At 42.9% G+C, this 24731-nt stretch overlaps 1 protein-coding gene across 5 annotated transcripts in view; it reads left to right on the forward strand.

Moving 5' to 3' along the window:
- ARFGAP1 (ADP ribosylation factor GTPase activating protein 1) overlaps positions 1-24731 on the forward strand; it is an 800187-nt gene that overhangs the window by 300194 nt on the left and 475262 nt on the right. For all 5 annotated transcript variants that reach the window (XM_044089896.1, XM_044089898.1, XM_044089899.1 and 2 more), the window contains exon 6: positions 8443-8529. In XM_044089896.1, coding sequence (XP_043945831.1) covers positions 8443-8529 — 87 coding nt within the window. The remainder of the gene's footprint in view (positions 1-8442; positions 8530-24731) is intronic.

The following is a 24731-nucleotide window of genomic DNA, read 5'->3' on the forward strand; positions in this document are numbered from 1 at the left end:
TAGTAATGCATGCCTAATTCTAACATTATTTTGCATGAATAGCAATCTTTAAGAGGGAGGATATAGATCAATATGCATGTGTATATACCTTTAAGAAGCTATCCAAGGGCTTACACTAGAGTATAAATACTGAGCGTGTGCGAGCCTGACTGCCAGTTTGTAGTTTGCTGTTGAGATGTGAACATGTATGCATGTATGTAAGCTCTGTTTGGTAGTTCGTTCATATTTAATGATGCCGCTATCCATCCTTGATGTGTTTGTATATATTAAAGTATCAGAATGAAACCCAAAGCCTTATTACTATTTGTATTAGAGATGAATGAGCAACAGACACCATCTCAGAGGAAAGACCATATAAATGTAAAGTAGATGAAGGCTCTGATCCATGCCTTACAGTCCTTCCAACCCCTCCTAAAGCCAGAAGGTTGTATATCTACACAGGTAATATGACTGTTCTGTGGTATCTAAACAAGTGGGGGAGGGGACAAGATCCTACCTCCTTTGCAGACTAGCCTTGCAGGTTTAGGAACTAGCCCACCTACTGGAAATCTCATCAGGTGGTATACATCCCTTCCAGTCGGAACTCTGTGGCAGACACATTGAGCAGATCCAGAACAGAGGCCCATGAGTGGATGGTTCACAGGGGATGTGTTCCTGGACGTTGTCCACCAGTGGGGTATTCCACAAATAGACTTGTTTGCCTCCCCTCTGAACAACTTCCAGAATTTTGTGTAGAACCACATTCTCAGGCATGGAAAGTGGACGTCCTGTCAATCTCATGGAACGGGAAGTTTCTGTATGCATACCCTCCCCTACCACTCATTCCGACAGTCCTGCTGAAAATTCAATAGGACAAACCAAAAAGTCTTGCTGGTGACTCCCTTTTGGCCAAGACAACACTGGTTCCCCCCTTCTACATCTTGCCAGGGGCAGTCATCACAAGTTACCTCACAGTAGACTTACTCAAACTGGACAAGGGCTCCCTCATCCACCCACAATTGGAAACTCTTCAACTGACCCTGTGGGTGACAGAGCCCTGATTCCTTTCCGACACCTTTATTCTGAGGATGTGCCTCAGGAGGCCAGGAAACTAAATACAAGAAAATTGTACCTTTCCAAATGGAAGAGATTTTCCCTTTGGTGTCTTACTTGAAACCTGGACCCGCTTACAGTGGATCCCCCCTATGGTTCTGTCATATCTGTGTGAATTGCTTAATGCAGGCTTATTCCGATATAAAAGCACATTTTTCAGCTATCTCTGCTTGTCTGCCTCTTTCTTCTAGTCTGTCTTCCAGATTTGAGGCCAAACAATTTGTTAAAGACATCTTCACATTAGACCTCCAAGGAGAGCTGTAGCCCCCTCTCCCCCCAGGATCTTAACTTTGTGCTAGAGAAATTGACTCAAGCGCCTTTCGAGACAGCCTCCTCTAGCTCCCTCAAACACTGTACCTGGAAAACTGTTCTCCTGGTGGCTGTTGCCTCCGCCAGGTAGATTGCAAAACTAAAAAACGAAACAGGATTCCAACACCAGGATCCACAACGATGAAACAAAAACACAGTTATCCACCACAGCAATGGAAGAAAAAACAGTTGCAGCAAATACGAAAAGAAACCCTTTATTGCCACAAGATACAGACTTAGCGCTTTCACCAGTAAACTGGTATCCTCAGAGTCTGTTCTTACACACTTCCTTACACATTAAATACAAAACCATACATCCCCAATCAATCAATTAATCACTCAATTAAACAATTTTGTTCTACCTCATCATTTTTTAAAAAAATATTTATGTATAAAATCTCTTTATTGTTTATGACAGTTGTCATTATTATTTGTACAATCTGTTTAATAATTATATAATGTACAACTTGTATGTTTGTATGTAGGTTTTTACAACTTTAATTCCACTCAGCAGTGTGTTGGAGAGGAGAGCAACAGATATGGAGGATATCCTGATTGAATTGTCTAACGTGCTTAAAAAATTGACTAAGGTATACACTGAGGTTAAATCACAGGTTAATACGAATGGTGTGAGCCCATCGGACACTGAGGTACGGCTATACACCTTACATTCTAATGAAAGTATCACCCCAGGGCAAAGGGACATTCATTCGAGCCCTATTGACACTTCAAACAACGACAGACCTGAAAGGGTTAACTCAGAAGGACCGGCGTGTTCAACAAACCCGAATGGGTACGACCGGAACCATGTTTTGGGTGCATGGTTTGAGGCACCGAGTTTTGCCACTAACTGGGAGGCACCGGAAATAAGGACAACAAACGGACGAATACAGGAGCAGTACTCGCTTTCACTCCGTGAGCAAATTTACAAATACGAGAAGCTTTGCCGTAAATATAGAGCTATGCAGCTCGACAATTCATTTCTGAACAAGTCGAGGGAATTGCAGCAAGTGCCTAGAGGTTTGCGGATATGGAAATTGCCAATGGGTATCGAAGTGGGCTCTGAATGTTTTAAGGAACTTACATCTTTATACGATAACACAGGTATGCTTATGCTTGACATCATTATTCGTAACAACAATAAGAAACTGTCTGCTTTACGTAATGAAATTAGTTATTTACACACGAGCATTACGACTGACCTGTTATTTTTTGATTATAAGAACAATTTTGAACAAGTCATCAAAAAAGTGGAAATGTTTGTAAAAAGTAGTAAAATGGTCAAGCAAAAAAAGCTCATGAGAGATACACTTGAATATCAGAATGGCTCTGCCTATCCACCAGGTTCCAAACTAGTTAGTGATGATGCTTGTTATTCCAGGATTAATACAATAGAAAGGATGGATTCAGTGGCGGTTTCCGCTATAGCGGATGAGGATGGCGTTTTTTTAGAAAACGAAAATCTCCCCCGCAGGTCAAAGAGACTTTTGAGCAAAGGAAACCAGCAGAGGGGGAACATCGAATATGTACCCTCGAGGAGGGGAAACCGGCATCACCAATAGACATTATATCTTGTTTTGAGTTTAAAGTTGATTTTAATTTGCAATTTTCTTTGGATTCAAGTTTTTTTGGAATTGAAACTGAAAATGTAGAGAATAAGAGGAATGAAAGTGGTGTGAATGTGGAACAAAGGCCTAGTTTGTCTGGAATTGAAAATAATGAGCAGTTAACCTTAGATACTAACACTGAACAACTTAAAAGTACTGAACACCAATTAGAAGACATAACATCTGAGGACCGGACCTCTAATCTTGAAGTAGTAAATTCATTGTTGATAGATAAAAATGGTGATTCACAGTGTTTGGACCAACCAAGGGTCTCTAGTGATGAAGTGAATGGTCCTCAAATGAAGTGTGAAGTTCTCAAAAGGGAAGGTTTTGTAATTTACAATTACACTGACATGTCAATAGGTGAAGTGTACTTTAAAATTTTTAGTAAGGGGATCAGTTTTGTTCCTACATACAAAATTGACGTAACTCAATTGTTGATTAATTGGAAATACTACATTAGGAAATTGAATTTACAGTTATACTACACGGGGGGGGAAGGAACACAAATGATGGTAAGAAACACGTTTGGAACTACTAGTTTGAAGAGAAAAAGTACTTTCATGCCCCCTGTAAATAATGAAATCAACAATTATGAGCAAATGGTAGAAAGAGACCTTCGTAGAATATGTGCACAACAAAACCAAATGAAAGATAATTTGACTGTAGATGAGAGGAAGGCTATACATGACATCATGGGCACCAATGAATTCAGGTGTATGCGCCCCGATAAAGGAGGGGGAATGGTAATCATGGCCAAATTAGACTACAATGGGATTATAATGAGGATGCTTAATGATATAGAAACATATAGTAGGGTATCAAGGAATGAAATAAATGTGAAATATAGTAAAATAGATGTATTTCTACGTGATGCTCTTTATAAAGGAGTCATTAATGAGGAGGAATTTGATTTTTTGTACGTGAAATTTCCCAAAATACCAATATTATTTGGAATCCCGAAGACACACAAGGGATTAGAACAGCTGGAATGTAGGCCCATAGTATCGGCTAAGGGCTCCAAGACCGAATCTTTGGCGGTCTTAGTAGATCAGACATGTAAAGGGGTGGTTATGGAGACACCACATATTATCAAAGATTCGTGGCACTGCCTAGAAAGGATTAGAACCATGAATGAAGTAGATGTGGATGAGTATGTCTTCATAACTGTAGATGTGGTAAATCTTTTTTCTACCATCCCACATGAAGAAGGTATAGAGTTATTTGAAGAGAGCTTGAGAAACAGTAGATGTTTTGACCAGGGAAAACTCAAGTTTGTGACAGACTCTATGAGAATAATTTTGACAAACAACTTCCTAAGTTTTGAGGGAGAGATGTACCAGCAGACAAATGGAGTGGCAATGGGGGCAAGATGTGCCCCCGTGTTTGCAAACTTAGTACTGCTAGCGTGGGAAAGAAGACACATTCTAACATCTGCATTCAATGTACACATTATGTTGTACTGTAGGTTCCTGGATGATATCCTGATCCTATGGAAGGGAAGTGAGGACGACATAAACAAATTTGTGGTACATTTAAATCAGGCCACAGAGTTCTTTAAATTCACATATAAGTGGAACCCAATTTCGATCAACTTCCTAGATATTAATATTTTTAAACAGGAGGGAAAACTAACAAGTAACATATATAGGAAACCTAGTTTTTCCAATTCTATGCTGCATTTTTCGAGTTGCCACCCATACCACCAAAGAAAAGGACTTATTAAGGGGCAAATGGTGAGACTCTCCAGGTTGGTGAGTTCAGACATGATTTTCAAGAAGGAGATGTATGTCCTCATTGGATTATTTCTGGAAAGAGGATACCCCTTGAAATTATTACTGAGAACAAAGAAAGAAATTTATAGGAAAAGAAGGACAGTGTATACACCTATACTAAATTGTGGGGGTGCATTGACAACTAATCAAAGTACGAAGATGGGGGAAATAGAAAATGACAGAGAGAGTCTCACATTTGTGGTACACTATAATGAAATGGCTAAAGACCTTTGTGAGAGTGTAAGGCTGAATTGGAATTACTGCTTCACTGAACAAATGAGGCAAGTTTTGGGGAATAACCCCAAAATAGTGTTTTGTAGGGGGAAGAACATCAAAAATATACTTGAGAAGGAAAACAAAGGATATATTAAATCTAGAATGACTAAATGTGGGAACTGTAATGTCTGTAGATTTATAGCAGAAGGTGGTTACACATGTGTGAGGGGCTACCCACGTACCTTGGCATGCCCGGGAGTTTGCAACTGTAACACTAAGTTTTGTGTATATTTGGCATCCTGTGTGTCATGCGACGCATATTATATAGGCATGACAACACGTAAACTACGGGAGAGAATAGGTGAGCATGTTAGAAGTATTAGGAATAAAGATGAACACAATGCTCTTTATATACACAGTAGATTTTGTAACAATTTCAAAAAGTTTTTGTTTTTTATCATAGATAGGGTCATGCCATCATCAACAGGGGACATTATCAACAGGGTGGCGGTATTGGAAACAGAGTGGCAAATAAGACTCAATGCCACTAAATACCCTGGCCTTAATGACCATATTTCTTTAAAACCCCACCTAAAACTGAGGGCTGCAATAATATAATGCAATAAAATAGAATTAAAATGTTTTATTTATTATTATTTTTTGGTATACATTTGGTTGTAATAGTAGTTTTATTTCATTTTTTATATACACATATATGCACAAATAAAAAATTTTTTACAAAAGGATACACTAATCCTAGTATAAATTATGTTAAATATATAAGTGAATATGAATTTACTTATAACTGGAATTTTACATACAAGTTGTACATTATATAATTATTAAACAGATTGTACAAATAATAATGACAACTGTCATAAACAATAAAGAGATTTTATACATAAATATTTTTTTAAAAAATGATGAGGTAGAACAAAATTGTTTAATTGAGTGATTAATTGATTGATTGGGGATGTATGGTTTTGTATTTAATGTGTAAGGAAGTGTGTAAGAACAGACTCTGAGGATACCAGTTTACTGGTGAAAGCGCTAAGTCTGTATCTTGTGGCAATAAAGGGTTTCTTTTCGTATTTGCTGCAACTGTTTTTTCTTCCATTGCTGTGGTGGATAACTGTGTTTTTGTTTCATAGATTGCAAAACTACAAGCCCTAATGGCTTTTCCTCCCTTCTTGAGCTTCCAGAAAGACAGGGTTTCCCTTTACACTAACCCTTCCTTCATGCCAAAAGTAGTAATGGATTGTCTTTAAACCAGGCCAGTCATCTACCTAACTTTTTCCCCTCTACCCAGAACAATAGTGAGGGGATCCTACACACACTTGATGTACACAGACAACTCGGGTTCTATCTGCACAAGATTAAACCTTTTAGAAAATCAGACCAACTGTTTGTATTCCTCCCCAGGGCTCTGAGATTGCCTGTATCCAAACAGACCATCTCCAACTGGATCTCCAAATCCATTTCATTCTGCTATACCCACCATAGTGAAGCTCTTTCTGGTACAGTCAAAACTCAGTCTAATAGGGCAGTGTCTTCCTCAGGGGCCTTCCTCAAAGGGCTGGACAATAACGCCATTCTAGAAGCAGCTACTTTAGACATCTGTCCACACTTTCATCAAACATTATAAGCTGGATTCTATCTCCAGATCCGGGGCAGGATTTGTCAGGGCCATTCTGCATGAGTTCCTGGAAAATTCTTCTGCTACCTCCACCTCTCTTTCAGTATGAGCTTTTGTATTCTCCTTCATGTAAAGAATGCTGCAACAGATAAATAGAAGGACATAGATAAGTTTTATAAGAACTTACCATAAAGACAGATGTCCTCCTCTTCTCTGTTGCAGTATTCTGTCCCACCTTCCTCCCCCATTTCCTTCTGTTCTTTGGATGCATTTATCCTCTTTCCCTTTAACTGTCCCTATGCCTGGGCCTTCAGTTCTGAGGATAGTGTGCACATACATCTCTTTTATGGCCTTTGTCTGATAGCACCCAACATCAGACATACCGCACACCCTACGGTAGTTAAAGACTTTGATATACTGGCCGATGCTAGGTCACCTTGGCAGGCAACTCCCTCATTTAAAGAATGCTGCAACAGAGAATAGAAAGACATCTATTGTTATGGTAAGTTCTTACACAATTAATCTTTAGTGTCCTATTTGCCTCACCAGTATCCTCTGTAAAATCACACAGCTTATCTTTTTTTTTTTTTCCATTTTCGCTGCTGATCATCTGCCACCAGCTCCTCTCTTTTATTCACTGCATCTACTGGACCCACTTTAGCTTTCCCTCTTGCTCAACTTGACTTCATCCTGGGCTGGTGAGGAGATTGAGGACACTGGTGCAGTGTCATACTGTTGCTGGGAGTGTAACCTACCTCCAGCCCCCTCATTGCAGCCTTGACAGCCAAGTCATCACTGTCTTTGGGAGGTGTAGCCATGATGCCATGCATGCGGAATCTCCTGATTTAAGTGGCTCATCGCTCATGCAGTTTGGAGCTGGGAGCTGGCAACTATCCTCTCTCTGCTCTATTACATGGCTGGATTGTGTATTGTCACCCAGACCACCTGCATAGTAAGAACCAATGAATCTTTGCAGTTGAAGTAAATTAAACATAGTGACAGAGAGAACACCATCAGTTCCTTGAAACTACCTTGCCACTTCTTTGAAGTGTCCCCCGTCATTCACAGATGAATGAATATTTTCACTAGAAGTGTCACTAAATAATACATTGTGTAGGACGGTGTGTGCTAGAACTACAACTGTGAAGATCTAATAGAACCTTTAGTTTAGCTGATTTTATCTGTAATAAGGTTTAAAGTGTGTTTCAGAAAGTTTTTAGCAGTTTCTCAGCTAGAGCAGATCAAAGCAAATGTTTTGACCAATGGACTAAGAGGCCATGGATTAAGAGCAGAAATAAGCCACTTGAGTTATTTTGTTTAGGCTGTGTTATATTATGGGGATGCCAAATACTTTATGGGAGCAAGACTAAGTGAAAAGCAAAATCACATTAGTATGACAGTCTCCTTGTCATTTTGAGATGCAACAAAGGACAAAATAGTATGAAATACTTGGTTGTACTGCAAGAAATATCTATTTCTGGGTGATGTTTTCCTTTGGGTGAAAATGAGCAGCATAGATGGTAAAGTGGGCCTTTGCTTATAAGTTTTTGTATGTCTGTAGTTTGAGATTTGCATCTTTTTGGAGCTTCTACCATAGTGCAACATTTTTTGAATAGGATATGGGATGGAGAACCTAAGCCTGAAGTGTAATCTTTAAAGTAATGCTTATGGCTGGGGGGAGCAATCATATTACTGTGATTTAACGCTAAATGTTTGCTATCATTATCTGCAGAGTTTAAGTATATTTAATAACCACTTTGAACTCTAGTGCTCCTTAATTGTTATCGCAACTTTCTGTTCCTTATAGATCAAGTGGAACCCCTCAGAATCAAGGATCTTCCTCCAATAAAGCATTTGAAGACTGGCTAAATGATGACATAAACTCGTACCAGAGGTGAGGGATGGGATGCAATATGCCGTCATTGTCTTTTCTGCAAAACATGTACAGCAACAGTTTGAGATGCATCATAATTGCGTGTGAAAATCAGATGTATGGACTATTCTGTGCTCTCATATTTTCCAGGTTATTGCACTAGTAATCAAATGTCACATTCCACAGCTGCTATTAGTTCTCTTTTAATGTCTGTACTCGAATGCACTGTACATTGATGTATTTGGGATTTAATTTGGAAGCATAAATATGAATGTTAATCATATTGATTACTGCTGCAGTAGCCTTAGCTATATGGGTTATATCTTACCAGTGACCAGACAGCATCCAAAGATTCAGGCACCTCATGTGCTCAAATCATTAGGCAGATGCAACTGAGCTGCCTAAAAAAACAGCTTTGAGCACCAAGCTCTTCATAGCTTTCCTGCCACCAAAGAGAGTGCTCCTCTGTGGGCTTTCAAGGATCGACTTTTGGCTTGTGCTGTTTTTTGTTGGGCAGCTAAGATCCCTATGAGTAAAAACCTTCCTCATTTTATATTTATTGTTTAGATGTACTTTCCTTGTTAGGAAAGTTTTTTTTTATTTTCTAGGAGTTTTAATGGACTGTTAGAAGACTTGACTGTACTTTTAAACTTGAGTGCACTTTTTTCCTTGTCAGTTTAAAAGTATTTTAAAACCATTTTTTTCTGTGGAGAAACTGGTGTTTTACTTTTTTGGGGCTGACAAAACTGTATTAAAGTAGTTATTACTGTGTTTTTGTAGGGAAAAGTGACTTTTAACCTACATTTTTTACTGGCTTCTGCTGCTTGTTTTCTTCAGGAAAAAGGCACCATTTTCAGCTTGACATTGGAACAAACTACTGGTCCTGCAGTCTGTCCTCCTTCCAGCCACAAAAAGGAGTTAAGCAAACAGCCTTTGCCACCAGAACAGGCATAGGTGGGTGACTCTGCTGTGGCCATTAGTTGTAACTCAGACCAGTCATCTTTTATTCCAGATCCCCCTGATGTAGCATCTGCAGCCACTGTGGACCAGGGGTTAGCCATGTTCTCTAGAGTCCCCTCAGTGGGCAAGGGAGGGCCACTTTTGTTAGTTATAATGCTGTGCTTATCCCTGAGGAAGCTGCTGTTGCTTCTGTCATTAACAGTTCTGCTGGCCTCATAGTTCCTGTCAGGGAAAAAAATAAGCATGCAACTACTATGAGTCAAATTTCTCTTGACGGGAGTAGTTTACTAGATTTAGCTCGGGGCCTAATTCACGGTATTGATCCTTCTTATAAGTGGTTTCTGGTAAAAGAAGAAGGGATGCCTCATTTCCTGAAAAGATTCAAGATTCTGTATCTGGACAGGAAAATGAAGGGGACAAATGCAGGGTTTTTTCATCAGATTTCTGATTCAGATTAATTTGTAATTCAGATTCACAGTATCTGATTCTCCTTGTTGGGGGGGTTCTCTTTTCCTGAGACTGTTTTCAGAACATGCCAGTGTTTTCAGTGGGAGAACACTGCGGTTTGGCAGTACTTCAGAAAATACTGTGAGACCTCAAAAATTACTATGAGCTGTTACAAATGGAATTTCCAGAACCTTCACCCATTTCCAGTGCTGGCAGCATTGGACGATGTGTGTGTCACTCCCTGCAGTTTTTCTGATAGTCAGGCTGCAGCCCCTAAAAAGACAGATTGTATAATGTTCTTCGATCTTAATTTTTTTATACACTCATCCCAAACCTGATCCAGCAGCTATAGCTTTAGTTAGTCCTACTGCTGATAAACATTTTGTTAATTCCAATACTATGCTTTCTGACATGGATGGGAAAGTAACTGATAAGTATGAAGAAAAGTGTATTTTTCCACATCTTGATTTTTTTCTAATTTTGTCAGGCTCATATGTTAAAGTTTATTCTGATTAATTGTGAAAGTATGAGGAATGTTTTGTCGGCTTTAAGTAATTAACTTTCTTTCATTGTACGAGTCAAAACTTGTTTAAAGTGCGTGTATGACTTTATTGATACTTCCATGACAGTGGCCACTGGTACTGTTTTAAGGAGGTTTGCCTAGCTTCATTCTTGGAACTTCTCAAAGGATGTGAAAAATATTTTAAATTCTCCTTTGGCTAGAGACTTAGATGTAATGGGATCCTATCTCGCCTACATTCATAACAGATGGGTTCGGAGCCGATCCATCGGCTCCGACTCGGCAACTAATACACTAGCACGAAGTCTCTCATTGGCTGGGCTACTCCCTATCCCAGGATGCACTACACCTGCTTCCCTAGATCTCGTTTGTCGCTTTACAAGCTGGACGTGGTCTCGACTTGGCTGGAGCTAAGTGGTTCTTTTTACCTTTATTGGTCTTTGACCTTGGGGTTTTTGTCTATATTAACCAAACAGCTGTTTTAACAGCTATTCCTTACTATTCATTACTATTTTATATATTTTGTGTGTTTGAGTGTCTTCTGGTACTTTATTCTTTTCAGTCGGGCAAGGCCCGTTTAAGTTAGAGGGCCTTTGCCCTACCTTTGAGTGCTGTTCAGATTTTCTTTTGGTTAATTGTTTTTCGGGCCAAGCCCGTTTAAATTAGAGGGCTTTGGGCCGTTGAACTTGTTTTGTCTGTGACTGTTTGTTGTGAGGTAAATTTTTTTTTCCTCAGTACTCGCGCCAGTGTGTCTCGCGTTTTTCAGTTGGCGCAATTTTGTTTATAGTGCTTACTTATTGTGGTAGTATTATGTCTAAGGAGCAAAAGTCAGGCTTTAAAAAATGCACTCGGTGCAGTTATAAAATGTCCATTACAGACAGCCATTCAGTCTGTGTTTATTAGGAAGCCTTGGATCCACCTGTTGCTTCCAAAAAGAAAAGATCGTCGGCTCCGACAAGTCCGTCGGAGCCGTCTACTAAAAAGCCAAAATTGACTTCTTCTTCCTCGGCTCCACTGACTTCTGGGCCGAGGGTCGATGGGTCTGCCTCGATACCTCCTGCCTCGGCTCCATTGGTTTCGGAGCCGCAGGTTGGAGTATCGAGAGGTGAATCACCTCCATTGGTTCCAATGGCTTCGGAGCCGGTGGAGGTGTGCAGCTCAGACTCTTCCCCCTCGGCTCCGAAGAAAGCTCCGTCGGCGCCGATGGTGGTCCATGCTGTGGTGGAGTCTGCGCTGATAGCGTTGGAGCCGTTTCGGAGCCGGTCCCCTTCTCTCTCGGAGCCGAGAGGAAAGTCTTCTCGATTGTCTACCTCCTCTAAATCATCGAGACTCTCTGATTCGGACCTGGATAGGGTGATACAGAGGCTATTCCAATCTCCAGTTTTTACTAAATTGGTCTCGGCTCCAGCACAGTTAGCTTCAGAACCGATCCCCCCTCCAACACATTCGATTCCTCCTCCAACCTCCTCGGAGCCATTGGAGTCGGTGGTGGTGGAGCAAAGCGGAGCCATACGGTCGGAGCAGAGACCCCTCCAAGGTCTCTCGGTTCTGACTATGCTTCCTACCCTGTCCTCCGGTTCAGGGTTTGGTACTGCGACCTCTTCAGCCGGGCCCGAGGGGAACACTTTGGGATTGGGTGCTTCGGTGCCTAGTCTTCCTCTCGGAGCATCGGCTGCTGGAATTCCCAGTGCCATCGTGGCCTCTAGACCAGTGACCTCCTTGGATTCTGGAGGTCCGGCCTTTGAGGCCATGAGGAGCGCGCTGGCCATGCCTTTGCCGGTTCAGCAAGATTCTACCTCACCGTCCCTAGATTTGGAGACTGGTGCCTCTGTTGTGTTGCAGCTCCCCGGCAGCGGGGCCCCAGGGCCTGAGGATACCCCCATCGGGGGTTCCCTTCTTCGGTGGTCCGTCCAAACTGCTTCGGACGAACCCCACGGAAGAAATTGTGTAAGAGGAAGCACGTAGACTCCCAAGATGAGTCTGTTACATCGGATACTGACCTCGATGACGCAGAAGGGTCCCCCAAATCATCTTTGGATAATATCTCCTTCTCAGATATCTTGGAGATTCTGAGACAGAGAGGTGACTGGCAAGCCAAAACCCCTTCAGCTGAGGAGTCAGTCTTCCTCAAGGCCTTTGGGGCCCAGCCTTCCGCCTCCTGGGTGTCTCCGCCCTTCGATGAACTCCTTGATTTGGTTTCTCGAAGGGCATGGGAACATCCTGATTCTGTGGAACCGGTGCCTGCGAGGCCCAATAAGTTTTTGTCAGCCCCCCCCCAGAAGGAATTTCTCACAAAGGGTGTGCCTGTAGATGCTTTGGTGGTGGCTTCTGCCACACAGCAGGATGTGGCAGAGGCTTCAACGTCTGTTCATCCTCCTAATAAGGATTCCAGGAGCATGGATAGGTACGGGAAGCGTACCCTGTCTTCAGCGGCCTTTACCTTACGGTCGCTGAACTACTTATGTCATTTTACGAGGCTCCAAAGGGATCTCCTCAAAGAGCTAAATGACTCCCTTGTTGGTAATCTACCTGAGGCGCTGGCCCCGACTGTTGGCGCCCAGATGACTACCCTCTTTTCTGTTGTTAACTCGTCCATAAGGCTCATTTCCTATGCGGCCGAAGGGGCGAGTAGAGCAGCGGGAACAGGCGTTGCCCTCAGGAGACACGCCTGGTTACGCTTGTGTTCGTTTGCGGAGGCCTTCAAGTCTTCCTTCACGACGCCTTTGATGGGTCATCTTTGTTTGGACCCAAGGTGAAGGACACACTAACTCGGTGCGAGCAGGAGGGCAAGACTTTGACTGCCGTTGGGGCCCGATTTTCCGCTCCTTCTAGGCCTTACCCCAAGGCTCAGAGAGGAGGGAAAATGTGGCTTAGAAAATCTCAGAAGTCTTTCCCTACTCCACCCAGTGATTCCCCCTCCAGAGGCAGGGGAGGGGGAAATTCTGGAAGACGCCACCCCAGAGGTGGCAGAGGCCCCCGTAACTCCGGAGACCGTGATTCCTTTCGTGGTTCTTCATACAACCAGCGCCCCTGAGTTGTTGCCCGACTGTGCATCTCCGGAGCCAGTCGGGGGTCGATTTGCGGCGCACCCACAAGCTTGGGAATCCATAACAAGCGATCAGTGGGTGCTTCGCATTATTACCAGAGGATACAACATCCCCTTCAACAAACCCCCCCCTTCTTTAAGGGAAATCCCGGACGTACCACCCAGTCAGCGGGATCAGGCAGCATTAGAGGTTTCAAAGCTGCTAGAAAAAGGAGCCATCCAGCCTGTCCCCATCGACCAGATCGGATTAGGAACTTGCTCAAGATTATTTTTGGTACCAAAAAAGACAGGGGACTTCAGGCCCATTTTGGACCTCAGTTCATTGAATCGTTTTGTAAAAAAGTCCAAATTCCGAATGGTCACTCTTCAATCTATTCTTCCTTTGCTGGAAAAAGATGCATGGATGTGCTCCATAGATCTCCAGGACGCTTACTATCACATTCCGATAGCTCAAGAGTCCAGGAGACACTTACGCCTCGGAGTCAGTCATTTCCAATTCCGAGCACTGCCCTTTGGTCTCACCACAGCCCCCAGGGTGTTCACCAAGTGTCTGGCAGTGGTAACTGCTCACCTGAGAAGTCTGGGATTCCAAGTGTTTCCATATCTAGACGACTGGCTCCTTACTGCCACCTCCAAGCATCTACTATTCCAGGCGCTCAGCGCCATGTTCACCTTGGGCCGTTTCTTAGGGATTACGTTCAATTTGCAAAAATCTGTACTACAGCCATCTCGGCGTATTACTTTTATAGGCGCAGACTTAGACACAAAAAAAATGCGCGCCTTTTTACCGGCAGCAAGAATTCAGGTCCTACAAGATCAAGTCAAATCATGTCTTCCCCTACTAAGAGCCCCGGCCCATCGGATTCTACAACTGTTGGGCTCGATGGCGTCAACCATACTTTTAGTTCCCTTGGCCAGACTTCACATGCGAATTTTACAATGGCTACTGTCGGTTCAATGGTCTTATCAGGAACTTCCCTTGAACCATTTAATCATGATCACGGAAAGTTGCCGTTGAGATCTGCGTTGGTGGCTTCTCCAATCCAATCTCGACCAGGGGCGACCCTTTATACCTCAACGTCCCGTTGCCACTGTGACTACAGACGCCTCCCAGGTAGGGTGGGGGGGTCATTACCTGGACAGGTCGGTCCAAGGCACATGGCAGATCCAGGAAACGCATTTGCATATCAATGTCCTGGAGATGAGAGCGGTACTATTGGTACTCCAAGCTCTCCATCACGCTCTCCCACAAGGCCCGATTGCTATCCTATCCGACAACATGTCGGTGGTGTGGTACATAAACAAGCAAGGTGGAACCAGGTCTTACCCACTGTGCAGAGAAGCCATGAGACTTTGGCACTGGGCGGTAGCTACCAACCGCTTTCTAATGGCAACGCACATACCGGAGAAATCCAATGTGATTGTGGACAGATTAAGCAGGACCATTCTTTACCCCACGAGTGGTCCCTCAACCAGAGAGTAACTGCGAAAATCTTCGACAGATGGGGTCTTCCTTGCTGCGACCTGTTTGCCAGCCCTCACAATGCGAAATGCAGAGAGTTCTTCACGCTGTTCCCTTCTCAGGGACAGATTCCCAGGGGCGCTCTGACCCACATTTGGCCCTCCGGTCTTCTCTACGCCTTCCCCCCATTTCCCCTCCTACCGAGGGTGATACAGAAGGCCATTTACCTGGAGAGCGAGATGATTTTGATTGCCCTGCACTGGCCTCATCAAGTTTGGTTCCCTTTCCTACAGAGGCATGCGATAGAAGGTCCATGGTTTCTGGATCCGGTGCCAGACCTGTTGACTCATCAGTCAGGACGGCTTCACCCGTCTCTCAGGTCCTTGAAGTTGACAGCATGGTTACTCCACTTCCATCCTTAGTCCGAGACAATGCTCTTTCTCCGGACGTGGTCCACATATTGTCTTCTTCTCATAAACCTTCCACTATCAAACTTTATTCCAGCAAATGGAAAAGGTTTGCCTTCTGGGCTCAGGAACGGGGTATAGACCCTCTCACTGCACCAGTATCGGAGGTTCTGAATTTTCTGGCCTCCCTTTTTCAGTTGGGCTCTTCAGTTTCTACCATTAAGGTTCAGTTAGCGGCGATCTCTAATTTTCATGCCTCATTTGAACCTTCATTGATGTCTCACAAACTTTGTAAGGCTTTCCTTAAAGGGGCGTGGCTCCTTAGGCCTCCATTATGTCATCCTGTCCCCCCTTGGGACTTGAATATGGTTCTTGCTGCCCTAACTGCCCGTCCTTTCGAACCAGCTGCTACCTGTGATTTAAAATTTCTGTCTTGGAAAACGGCCATTTTAGTGGCCATAACTTCTGCCAGGCGAGTTTCAGAACTTCAAGCTCTTTGTTCTGATCCTCCCTATTTGATTTTTCACAAGCATAGAGTGTCATTGAAATTAAACCCTTCCTTTATACCAAAGGTGGCCTCCTCTTTCTGTATTCAACAAACTATAGAACTCCCTGTGTTTTTCCCAGAATTCTCTAATAATGCAGAATATACCTTGCATCAATTGGACGTACATAGACAACTGCGTTTTTACTTGAATAGAACCGCTCACACGCGGAAATCAAATCAATTGTTTGTTTCCTTTGCAATGAACAAATTGGGTCAACCAGTAACAAAAACCTCCATATATAAATGGATTAAAGATTGTATCATTTTTATTTATTCACAGGCTAACAAAGAGCTTCCCTTTCCAGTCATGGCTCATTCTACCAGGACAATGGCTACTTCTGTAGCTTTTCACTCCAAGTTATCAATAGATGATATTTGTGCTGCGGCAACCTGGAATTCTCCGCACACTTTCATTTCTCATTACAAATTGGATGTGGTTTCTCGAGGCAGGGCTTCCTTTGGTTCCACAGTTCTCAGGAGTGTTTTCCAATGAGTCACCCGGGATTTAGGTGCTAGGGACGCTGTCCCATCTGTTATGAATGTAGGCGAGATAGGATCCCATTACATCTTTTAGTTATGTACTTACCATAACTTCGGATGTATGGGATCCATCTCGCCTACATTCATAAGTACCCAACCTCCTTCCCCCTTCCATTCGGATTTAGAGGAGCTGTAGTCCTTTTTTTTGGTGATCTTTCTTGAAGAACTTTAGTTGGTTATAGTGACTACTAGTTTTTCTGTGTTTGCATGGATGTATGAAAGCGAACAAACAAGATCTGGGGAAGCAGGTGTAGTGCATCCTGGGATAGGGAGTAGCCCAGCCAATGAGAGACTTTGTGCTAGTGTATTAGTTGCCGAGTCGGAGCCGATGGATCGGCTCCGAACCCATCTGTTATGAATGTAGGCGAGATGGATCCCATACATCCGAAGTTATGGTAAGTACATAACTAAAAGTTTCTGTTTCCTGTCCTGTAGAGGTTAGCAAAGCCCTTCTTTTCCATATGTTGTAAGGGATTCTTTGACCCCTTATCCAGTTTTGGTAAAAAAAAAAAAAACAAAATGAACAGTCTCCCCATAATGATGGTAAACAGGTTTAAGAGGAAATGGCAGGGGAGTTCCAGAAAGAATTCGGGAACCCCCCCACCCACCCAAAACCAAGAACGGTCCATCAAGTCAGAATGACTATTTAAGGGACCTTTTGCCATACTGGCAGTTCCCTTTCCTTTTCAGAAAGTCTGGGTCTCCCAAGTTTCTGGCAACAGATAAACTCGGACAAAAGTGCAAGGTGTGTGGGACACCAAGGATAGATGCAAACGCATAAATATAAGAGAGATACCTGCCCTGATCAAGGTACTCAGCTCTCCAAAATATCTCTGGTCGTTGTTACAGACAATGCCACAGTCATGTTGTGCATCAGCAAGAAAGTAGATCTATTTACCCCCCATCCGAACAATCAGCTGGCGAGATTCTTGTCCATGACTCCATGCAAGAAGGCCTGGAAGACAGATGCCTTTTCCTTTCCTTGGACAGGAATGTTCCTGCATGCTTTTTCACCCATTCCACTGTGATTCAGGTACTTCTAAAGATTCAGAAAGAGTTCCCCAAGGTCATTGTGGTGACTCTCTTCTGGCTCAGGCAATGGTTTTCCCCTAGTTTGCAGATGGCTAGGGACAATTACCACAAGCTTCCTCTCATAATGTGCCTATTCATATAAGATGAGGGATGTTTGATGCACCCCAATTCCAGTCAGCTTCAACTGACTGCCTTAACAATAGGGTCTTAATTCCCTTTTGGCACTGGTTTACTGAGGGCATGCAGCAGGTACTAATGGAGGCAAGAAAGACTGCTACTAGAAAATCATATATTAGCAAATAGAAAAGGTTTTCTAGTTGCTGCCAATAACATAACCAGCACCCATTCAGGGCTAGTTTTTCTCTAGTTTTACAATATTTGTGTGAGTTGCTATTCAATAGACTTTCTTACTCCTCCATAAAGGTTCTTTTATAAGCCATTTCAGCATGCTTGCCCATGGATCTTTCTGTTTGATTGCATTCTCATGTCAAGATATTTTTGACAGGGATTTTGCATACAAGCCTCCAAGAAAACCAGTTACCTCTTCTTGGCATCTTAATTTTCTGTTTGAGATGCTAACACTTGCTCCATATGAACATGATAATCTGTCTAACTTGAGGTTTTTAACATGGAGAAGTGTTATACCGATTGCTCTGACCTCTATAAGAGGAATATATGACTTCCAAGCTCTTAAGGTGAGTCAACTCTAAATCATTTTCCACAAGACAGGGTTTCTTGGCAAATTAATCCTTCTTTTATGCCTAAAGTGGTATCCAAGTTTACTTTAAACCAAACTATATCCCGCTCCTTGTTTTCTTTCTTGAACCTAAAAAAATGAGGGGGAAAGGATATTCAGTACCTTGGATGTCCACAGACAGTTCTGGTGCTATCTTGACTAAATTAAATATTCAGATATTTGGATCAGTTGCTCGTTTCTTATGAAGGTAAGAAGGGGCAATCTTTGTCAAAACAGACCATTTCCAAATGATTACCTTAAGCTACTACCTTTTGTTATACTCACCACTACAAAACTGTTACAAGCATGGTCAAAGCCCACTCTACCAGGGCTTTGGCTTCACCTATGACTTTTTGAAAAGGATTAGGTTCTAGAAGTATTTTAGAAACAGCAACTTGGCATTACAAGCTTAATCCCTTTTCTGGGTGTAGATGGTATTTGCTAGGACCATTCTCCAGGGGCTCCGAGACCCTTCCTTTGCCACCTCTTGGATGTAGTAAGATTTGGTAATCCACCCATGTAGCTAAGGCTACTACAGTAATAATCAATATGATGAACACAGAACAGTTGTGTGAGTAAATTTACCATAACAGGAGATGTTTTAATGATCACTGCTACAGTAGCTGCTCCCTCCCTCCATCCACCTGTGTTTATGTTAGGGTGTAAATATATATTTTTTTGTTGTTCCTATTATTGCCCGTTCAGGGCTGGTTCTCCCTTCCTCTTTTGTCATGAAAGCTCTGAAGGGCTTGACATCCAACCCTGTCTTTTTAATCAGCTCAAGCTGACCTATAGTTTGGGTGCATGGAAGGTGCCCTGAAGCTTTGGAAAACTGGCCAGCTGTTATATCCTTGGCAGGCTATAAACCATATAGCTAAGGCTACTGGGAGCAGTGATCATTTGAACATCTGCTGTTATGGTAAGTTTACTTACACAAGTGTACTTTCTTCTTCTTTCATTGATGGTTGCACCTTTGTTAACCTTCTACCCACAGTTGTGGTTACCACAGATGCATCTGCCATGTGGTGGTAGTACGGGTGAAGGCATTGCTTAGTGCAGGTGTTCCAAAGGATGTGTACACATTAGGAGCCCAAACTACATATCAGCATACTACTCGAAATGAGGAAGGTCTTCCTAGCATTGCAGACCTTTCAGGATCATTTCCTAACAGTGTCATAGCCATTGTGGGAAATAGCACCAGGTCTTAAACTCTCTGGTGAGAACCGTGAGAATCTGTAATAGGCAATATTCCTTCAGCAACACACATCCTTGTCCAAGCCAGATACCTAGTGGACAGGCTAAACAGATGTACTGTGTTGCCCCTCTAGTGATGCACTCTGAATGTTCACTGCGTGGCTGATTTAGAGTACAAAAGCACCTTCAGTGATCACTGTACACAAGCTACAGGAATTCAATATCCACACCACTACAAGCCAATTAATGTGTGATGTTGCTATCTCACCACTATCACCCAATTAATATTTGATGTGGATATCCCACCACTGCCACCAATTAATATGTGACACTCCTGCACTGGCCCAGTAATTAAGGAGCCTCAATCTTCACCACTAACACCAGTGAGGGACGTGCACATTGGGAGGATGACAAGTACACACACAGTGAAGTACAATTTCCCTTAAGAGCACACACAGATCACAGTCAGTCTGGGGCTGTTTTTCTCCCTCTCTCTCTGTACTCCCAATAAGACTCCCCACTGGCACAGCTATATGGATAAGATCTCAGCCGAGTGGTCAAGCCAAAACTTCCAGCACCCTCTCTGTCCAACCAGTGCTTTGTGTCCCTACCCAAGTAGCTGACACACACACACACACACACACACACACACACACACACACACTTTGAGATTTGATTTGTATACAAACACAGATGCTCCTGGGGAAGGCTGGCACAGGTTCACTAGCTATGCCCCCTTCTGCCCAGACTATAAGGTAGTACCAGCTGCCACCAACCACTGCTTATCAGCTAATATAAGGCCCTTCCCAAGGGGTGACCAATTATACCGTGTAATGTTACTATTATTCAAATGGTAAGTGTGACCAAGGCTATTTGAGTGACCTATACAGTGTCACCAGTTACACATGCAATATGCTAAGAGCTTAAATATCTCTAAACAAACCAGCCACAATTAAAAGGTTTAAATATATTTAATAGTAAATAATAAAAGCACAAGACAATACTCAGTAACTCAACACAGTGACAACAGAGTTCAGAATCACAGGAAATACTTTAAAGCAACATTGCAGGACAGTCTCACATAAGTACAGAAAACATCTAAACTAATCTTGCTGTATTCCTACCTATCTCGAAGAGAAATCACTGTAATCTAGTACTTACTATTAGCAAGGCAAATGCAAGTGCTGAATGGATGCTTCTAGGGCCAAAGACAAATACAAAATGCCCAGACTTTCTCTGAGAGATAGTTTTTAAATTAATACTACACATTACTGCTGGGTTAGCTGGATGACATCACTATTCCACACCTCTGCCTTCAGTTTTCAGGCTAACAGAAACTTAAAAACTTAGCACCTCTGTGTCAAAAATACTTATCTCTTAGAAGCTTACCTGGAACTGGAAGTCATAAAACAGTTGCACACTTTTACCTTTGAGACCCGTAATTATTTCTGTTTCCAGACAATAGAAAGAATTTCTAGTTGCAGACATTCCATCTCCTAGCTGAGATAAACAACCATCATAAACAATTCATTTATTTATTTATTTATTTTTTTAGAGTTTGCAAGTTAACTCTGTTCTTTTCCAGTAGGTAACACTGGTGGTTACATTCTTGAAGCTCAGCACATAACATATAGTTTACTTACATTTGTAAGACAAGCATACAAATCATGTTACTATTCACAAATAACATAGAATTGTTTACAAAATTCCAGCTTGCTGGGCTGGCAGCCTTCACACATGGCATCATCTATTCCTGTGCTTCCATTCTATAGGCGTCACATGAGGAAGCTCCAGTGGTATGTGAACACAATTTGGCTGCAACATTGTCACCCTCTGGACTTTCTCATTCCTCTCTTGCTTTGCCTAGGGATAGAATTTTTGTGATGGATCTACCAGATTTCTCAAAATCCAGGCTTTCCATTTCAGGTACCTTCCCCCAATTAAGCTATTTACATATGCTTTAGACCGGGCCTGGGAGGCATGTTCCAGCAAAATCAAGGTCCAGAGATTCTAATCTCCACAGGAAGTGAAGGAACATAATTTCAAGGAAATGCAAGCTCTTATCCTGGATCTTCAGCCTCTGCATTGGACTCCAATGCCACCCAGTTTTCACAAACAGCACCGTCATGTGGTACATAAATGGGGGGATCAAAGTCTTACCATTTTTGCAGACTAGTCCACTGTATGGGATTCTTCACGCAGTTTATATTTCCTCAGAATGCAGTGTTATGTAAGACAATCTGAGCAGTTCCAGGGCAGATCCTCACAAGTGGATGATTCACAGAGAGGTGTTTCTGGACATTGCCCATCAGTGGGGTACTCGGGTAGATCATTTTGCTTCCTCTCAGAACAGACAGCTTCCCCAGTTCTGTTTGAGTGCCACGTCCTGTGGCTTGAAAAGTGGATGGAGAGGTGTTCCTATATGTATTTTCATCCCTCCTCCTCTGATGTTCATCGTGTTTCACTGTTGCAGTCATTACAATTGGGTTATCCTGCTGGCAGGCTACCCGCAATCAGCCTGAGTTCCAAAGTCTAGGTCCGGCGTCGGTTGCTGTTGCTTCTTCCCTGACGTCAGTGCGCAGCCGACGCCGTTTTCTTCAGTCTTTCTTGCCGCACGGTGCCCGAAGCAAAAGCAGTTCGCAAGTGCCGGTCGGCCAACTCCTGAAGTTTTCAAATTCGATTTTCAGATCCGAAGTCTTCGTTAAAGCTAAGTACCCCATTGGGGAAACTTTTTTCTTGCTCCAGACCGATGTCAGGAAAAGTTAATAACTGTATTTCTTGTGAGAAGCAAATACCTCATAAGGATTTTCATTCTTACTGTATTCCTTGCCTAGGCCCTGACCATAACGTTGGTAGTTGTCTGTTTTGTGCTAGATTTAACCAACGCACTATTAAGCGTCGGTACGATTTTGCATTTCATTACTTTGGCAGAAGATTTAATTATATAATGCCGTCGGATCAGCCGACTACCGGAGTTTACAAAAAACGGAAAGAAAAGGACAGGCATCCGAGATCCAAAACCGACGACAAGGCTTCTTCTAGGCCTCTCACCGGTTTTCAGTGAGGTGCTTTCACAACCCCTGATGCCCGCTACCTCAGAGCCACAGGCCGCTTCAGACTCCCACGTGGAGCCAACTGGGCCTCTGGAAACTCAAGGTATTGGACACTCGGAAACTATTCCCTCAGATGGGTCTGGAGCCGCTGAGCAGGCATCGGCTTCTGAGGGTGTTTTCAGGCTTACACAGTTATATGTGAAACCTACGTCAGCTACAAAGACAAAGACTAAAGCAGCTCTAAAGACAAAGAAACAAGTACAGCATTCACCTGGACCAGGCCTCCATGCCTAAAAAACAGATGCTTAAAATGGCCGAAGACCTTATTACTTTGATCAGGGGTTCCCATCCCCCTCCTGAAAAGAGGCCTAGGCAAGAGTTAGATTATGAATCTTCAGACCAGGTTTCCATTTCCTCTGATTCCTCCTCTGAACAGGATTACTCTATTCCTCCCTATGAGGATTCTGATGCTGAAGAATCTATCCCTTCAGACTCCTCCTGAGGATTATTATTTTGGGGAAACACTGCATACTATGAGGGAGCATTTCCAGTGGGAGAGCCAAGATTATTCAGAATCCAAGAAAAGGGTCAGAGATTTCCTTTTATTGCCCCAGCACAGGCCCCTTGCTATCCCGCTTGTTTTAGACATTGTAGATGATGTATTTACAGAGTCCAGTTTTTCTCCAGACTGTTTACCACCAGCCCCTGTTAAGCGAGACAGATACTACAGGGTTTCTGATTCACATAAATGTCTCTATAAGAACCCTGCAGCTGACCCAGAAAGCATCTCTCAGGGTCCCAAAGGGGTCAAGGCTTCTACTGCAAAAAACCCTATTCCCTCTGATAGGGATTCTGGGGCCCTAGACAGATGGGCCAAAAAGATTTATACCTCTGCTGCCTTGGCTGTAAGAGGTTTAAATTGCCAATTTCATATGCTTACGTATCAGCAATATCTTATATCCTTGCTTAAACAGAAAATGCCAGCAAATACAGAATGTGCAGACAGTAAAGCAATGCAGGATTTATTGCATGCAGCTGAACAAGTTGGAAAGCATACTTTGCAATGTGGTTTTGATTCTCTTGAGGCCTCCTGCAGGGCCGCTGTTACAGGTTCTGTCATTATGAGGCATGCCTGGTTAAAAGAACAAAATTTGTCGGATCCTGTTAAAGCAAAACTATTAGAAGCTCCATTACAGCATGATACCTTGTTTGGTGCTAAAGCAGAAGAGGTGTTGAAGAAAATGGAGGACAAGGCTAAATCTATGCAAACAGTCAAGGATATCTTGCAGGTACAGCCTCCCAGATTTAGCAGGAACTGGCCTACAAAAAATTGGTCCTTTCCGGTGTCAGATAGACCACAAAGGGGCAGATACAGATGCCCCAGAGGCAGATCACAGCCCCAAGGCTCATACAGGCCTAAACAATGGGGTGCTTCTACCTCCAAGAGTGGAGAGGAAAAATCACAGCCATACAGGACAGTCTCAATGACTTTCCACTACCAGCACCAAACACTTATCTTTTGGCTGCCCCTTTGGGGGGAAAACTAGCACTTTTTTCACAAAATTGGCACATGATCACCCAGGACAAATGGGTTTTAAATATAGTTTCACAAGGCTACAGGTTCCACTTTCACACCCTGCCAAGGCAAAACGGTATGCCAGACCTGCCACGCAATCAATGGGCAGAGGCACAAGAACAAGTTTCATCTCTCATGGACATCAGGGCCATTCAACAAGTACCAGAACAAGAGCAGGGTCACGGATTCTATTCAAGACTGTTCTTGGTACCCAGAAAAGACAAAGCCTGGAGACCAATACTGGACCTATCTATTCTGAACACATATCTGGATATTCCAAAATTCAAAATGTTGACTCTACAGCAGCTTCTGCCCATGTTGGGCAAGAAGGCTTGGCTTGTGACTTTAGATCTAAAAGAGGCATACCTGCATGTCCCAATCAGATAAACATGCAGAAGATACCTCAGATTCAAAGCTGGCTCAATGCACTACCAATTCTCTGTACTGCCCTTTGGCTTATCTACTGCGCCCAGGGTATTCACAAAGTGCCTGGCACCAGTAATTGCATTTTGCAGACAAAAAGGAATACAAATATATCCTTACTTGGACGACTGCCTTATTCAAGCGGAGAACAAGGACATTCTACTACAGCATCTGGCATTTATAAAAAGATTACTGACAAGTCTAGGGTACACGGTAAACGAGAAGAAATCAAAACTCGTACCCTCTCAAGAGATAATATTCCTGGGTGCAAGCTTAAATA

Source organism: Protopterus annectens, chromosome 12.part0 (assembly GCF_019279795.1).
Source record: "Protopterus annectens isolate FY-2018-M chromosome 12.part0, PAN1.0, whole genome shotgun sequence".
In the NCBI taxonomy this organism is placed as follows: domain Eukaryota; kingdom Metazoa; phylum Chordata; order Ceratodontiformes; family Protopteridae; genus Protopterus; species Protopterus annectens.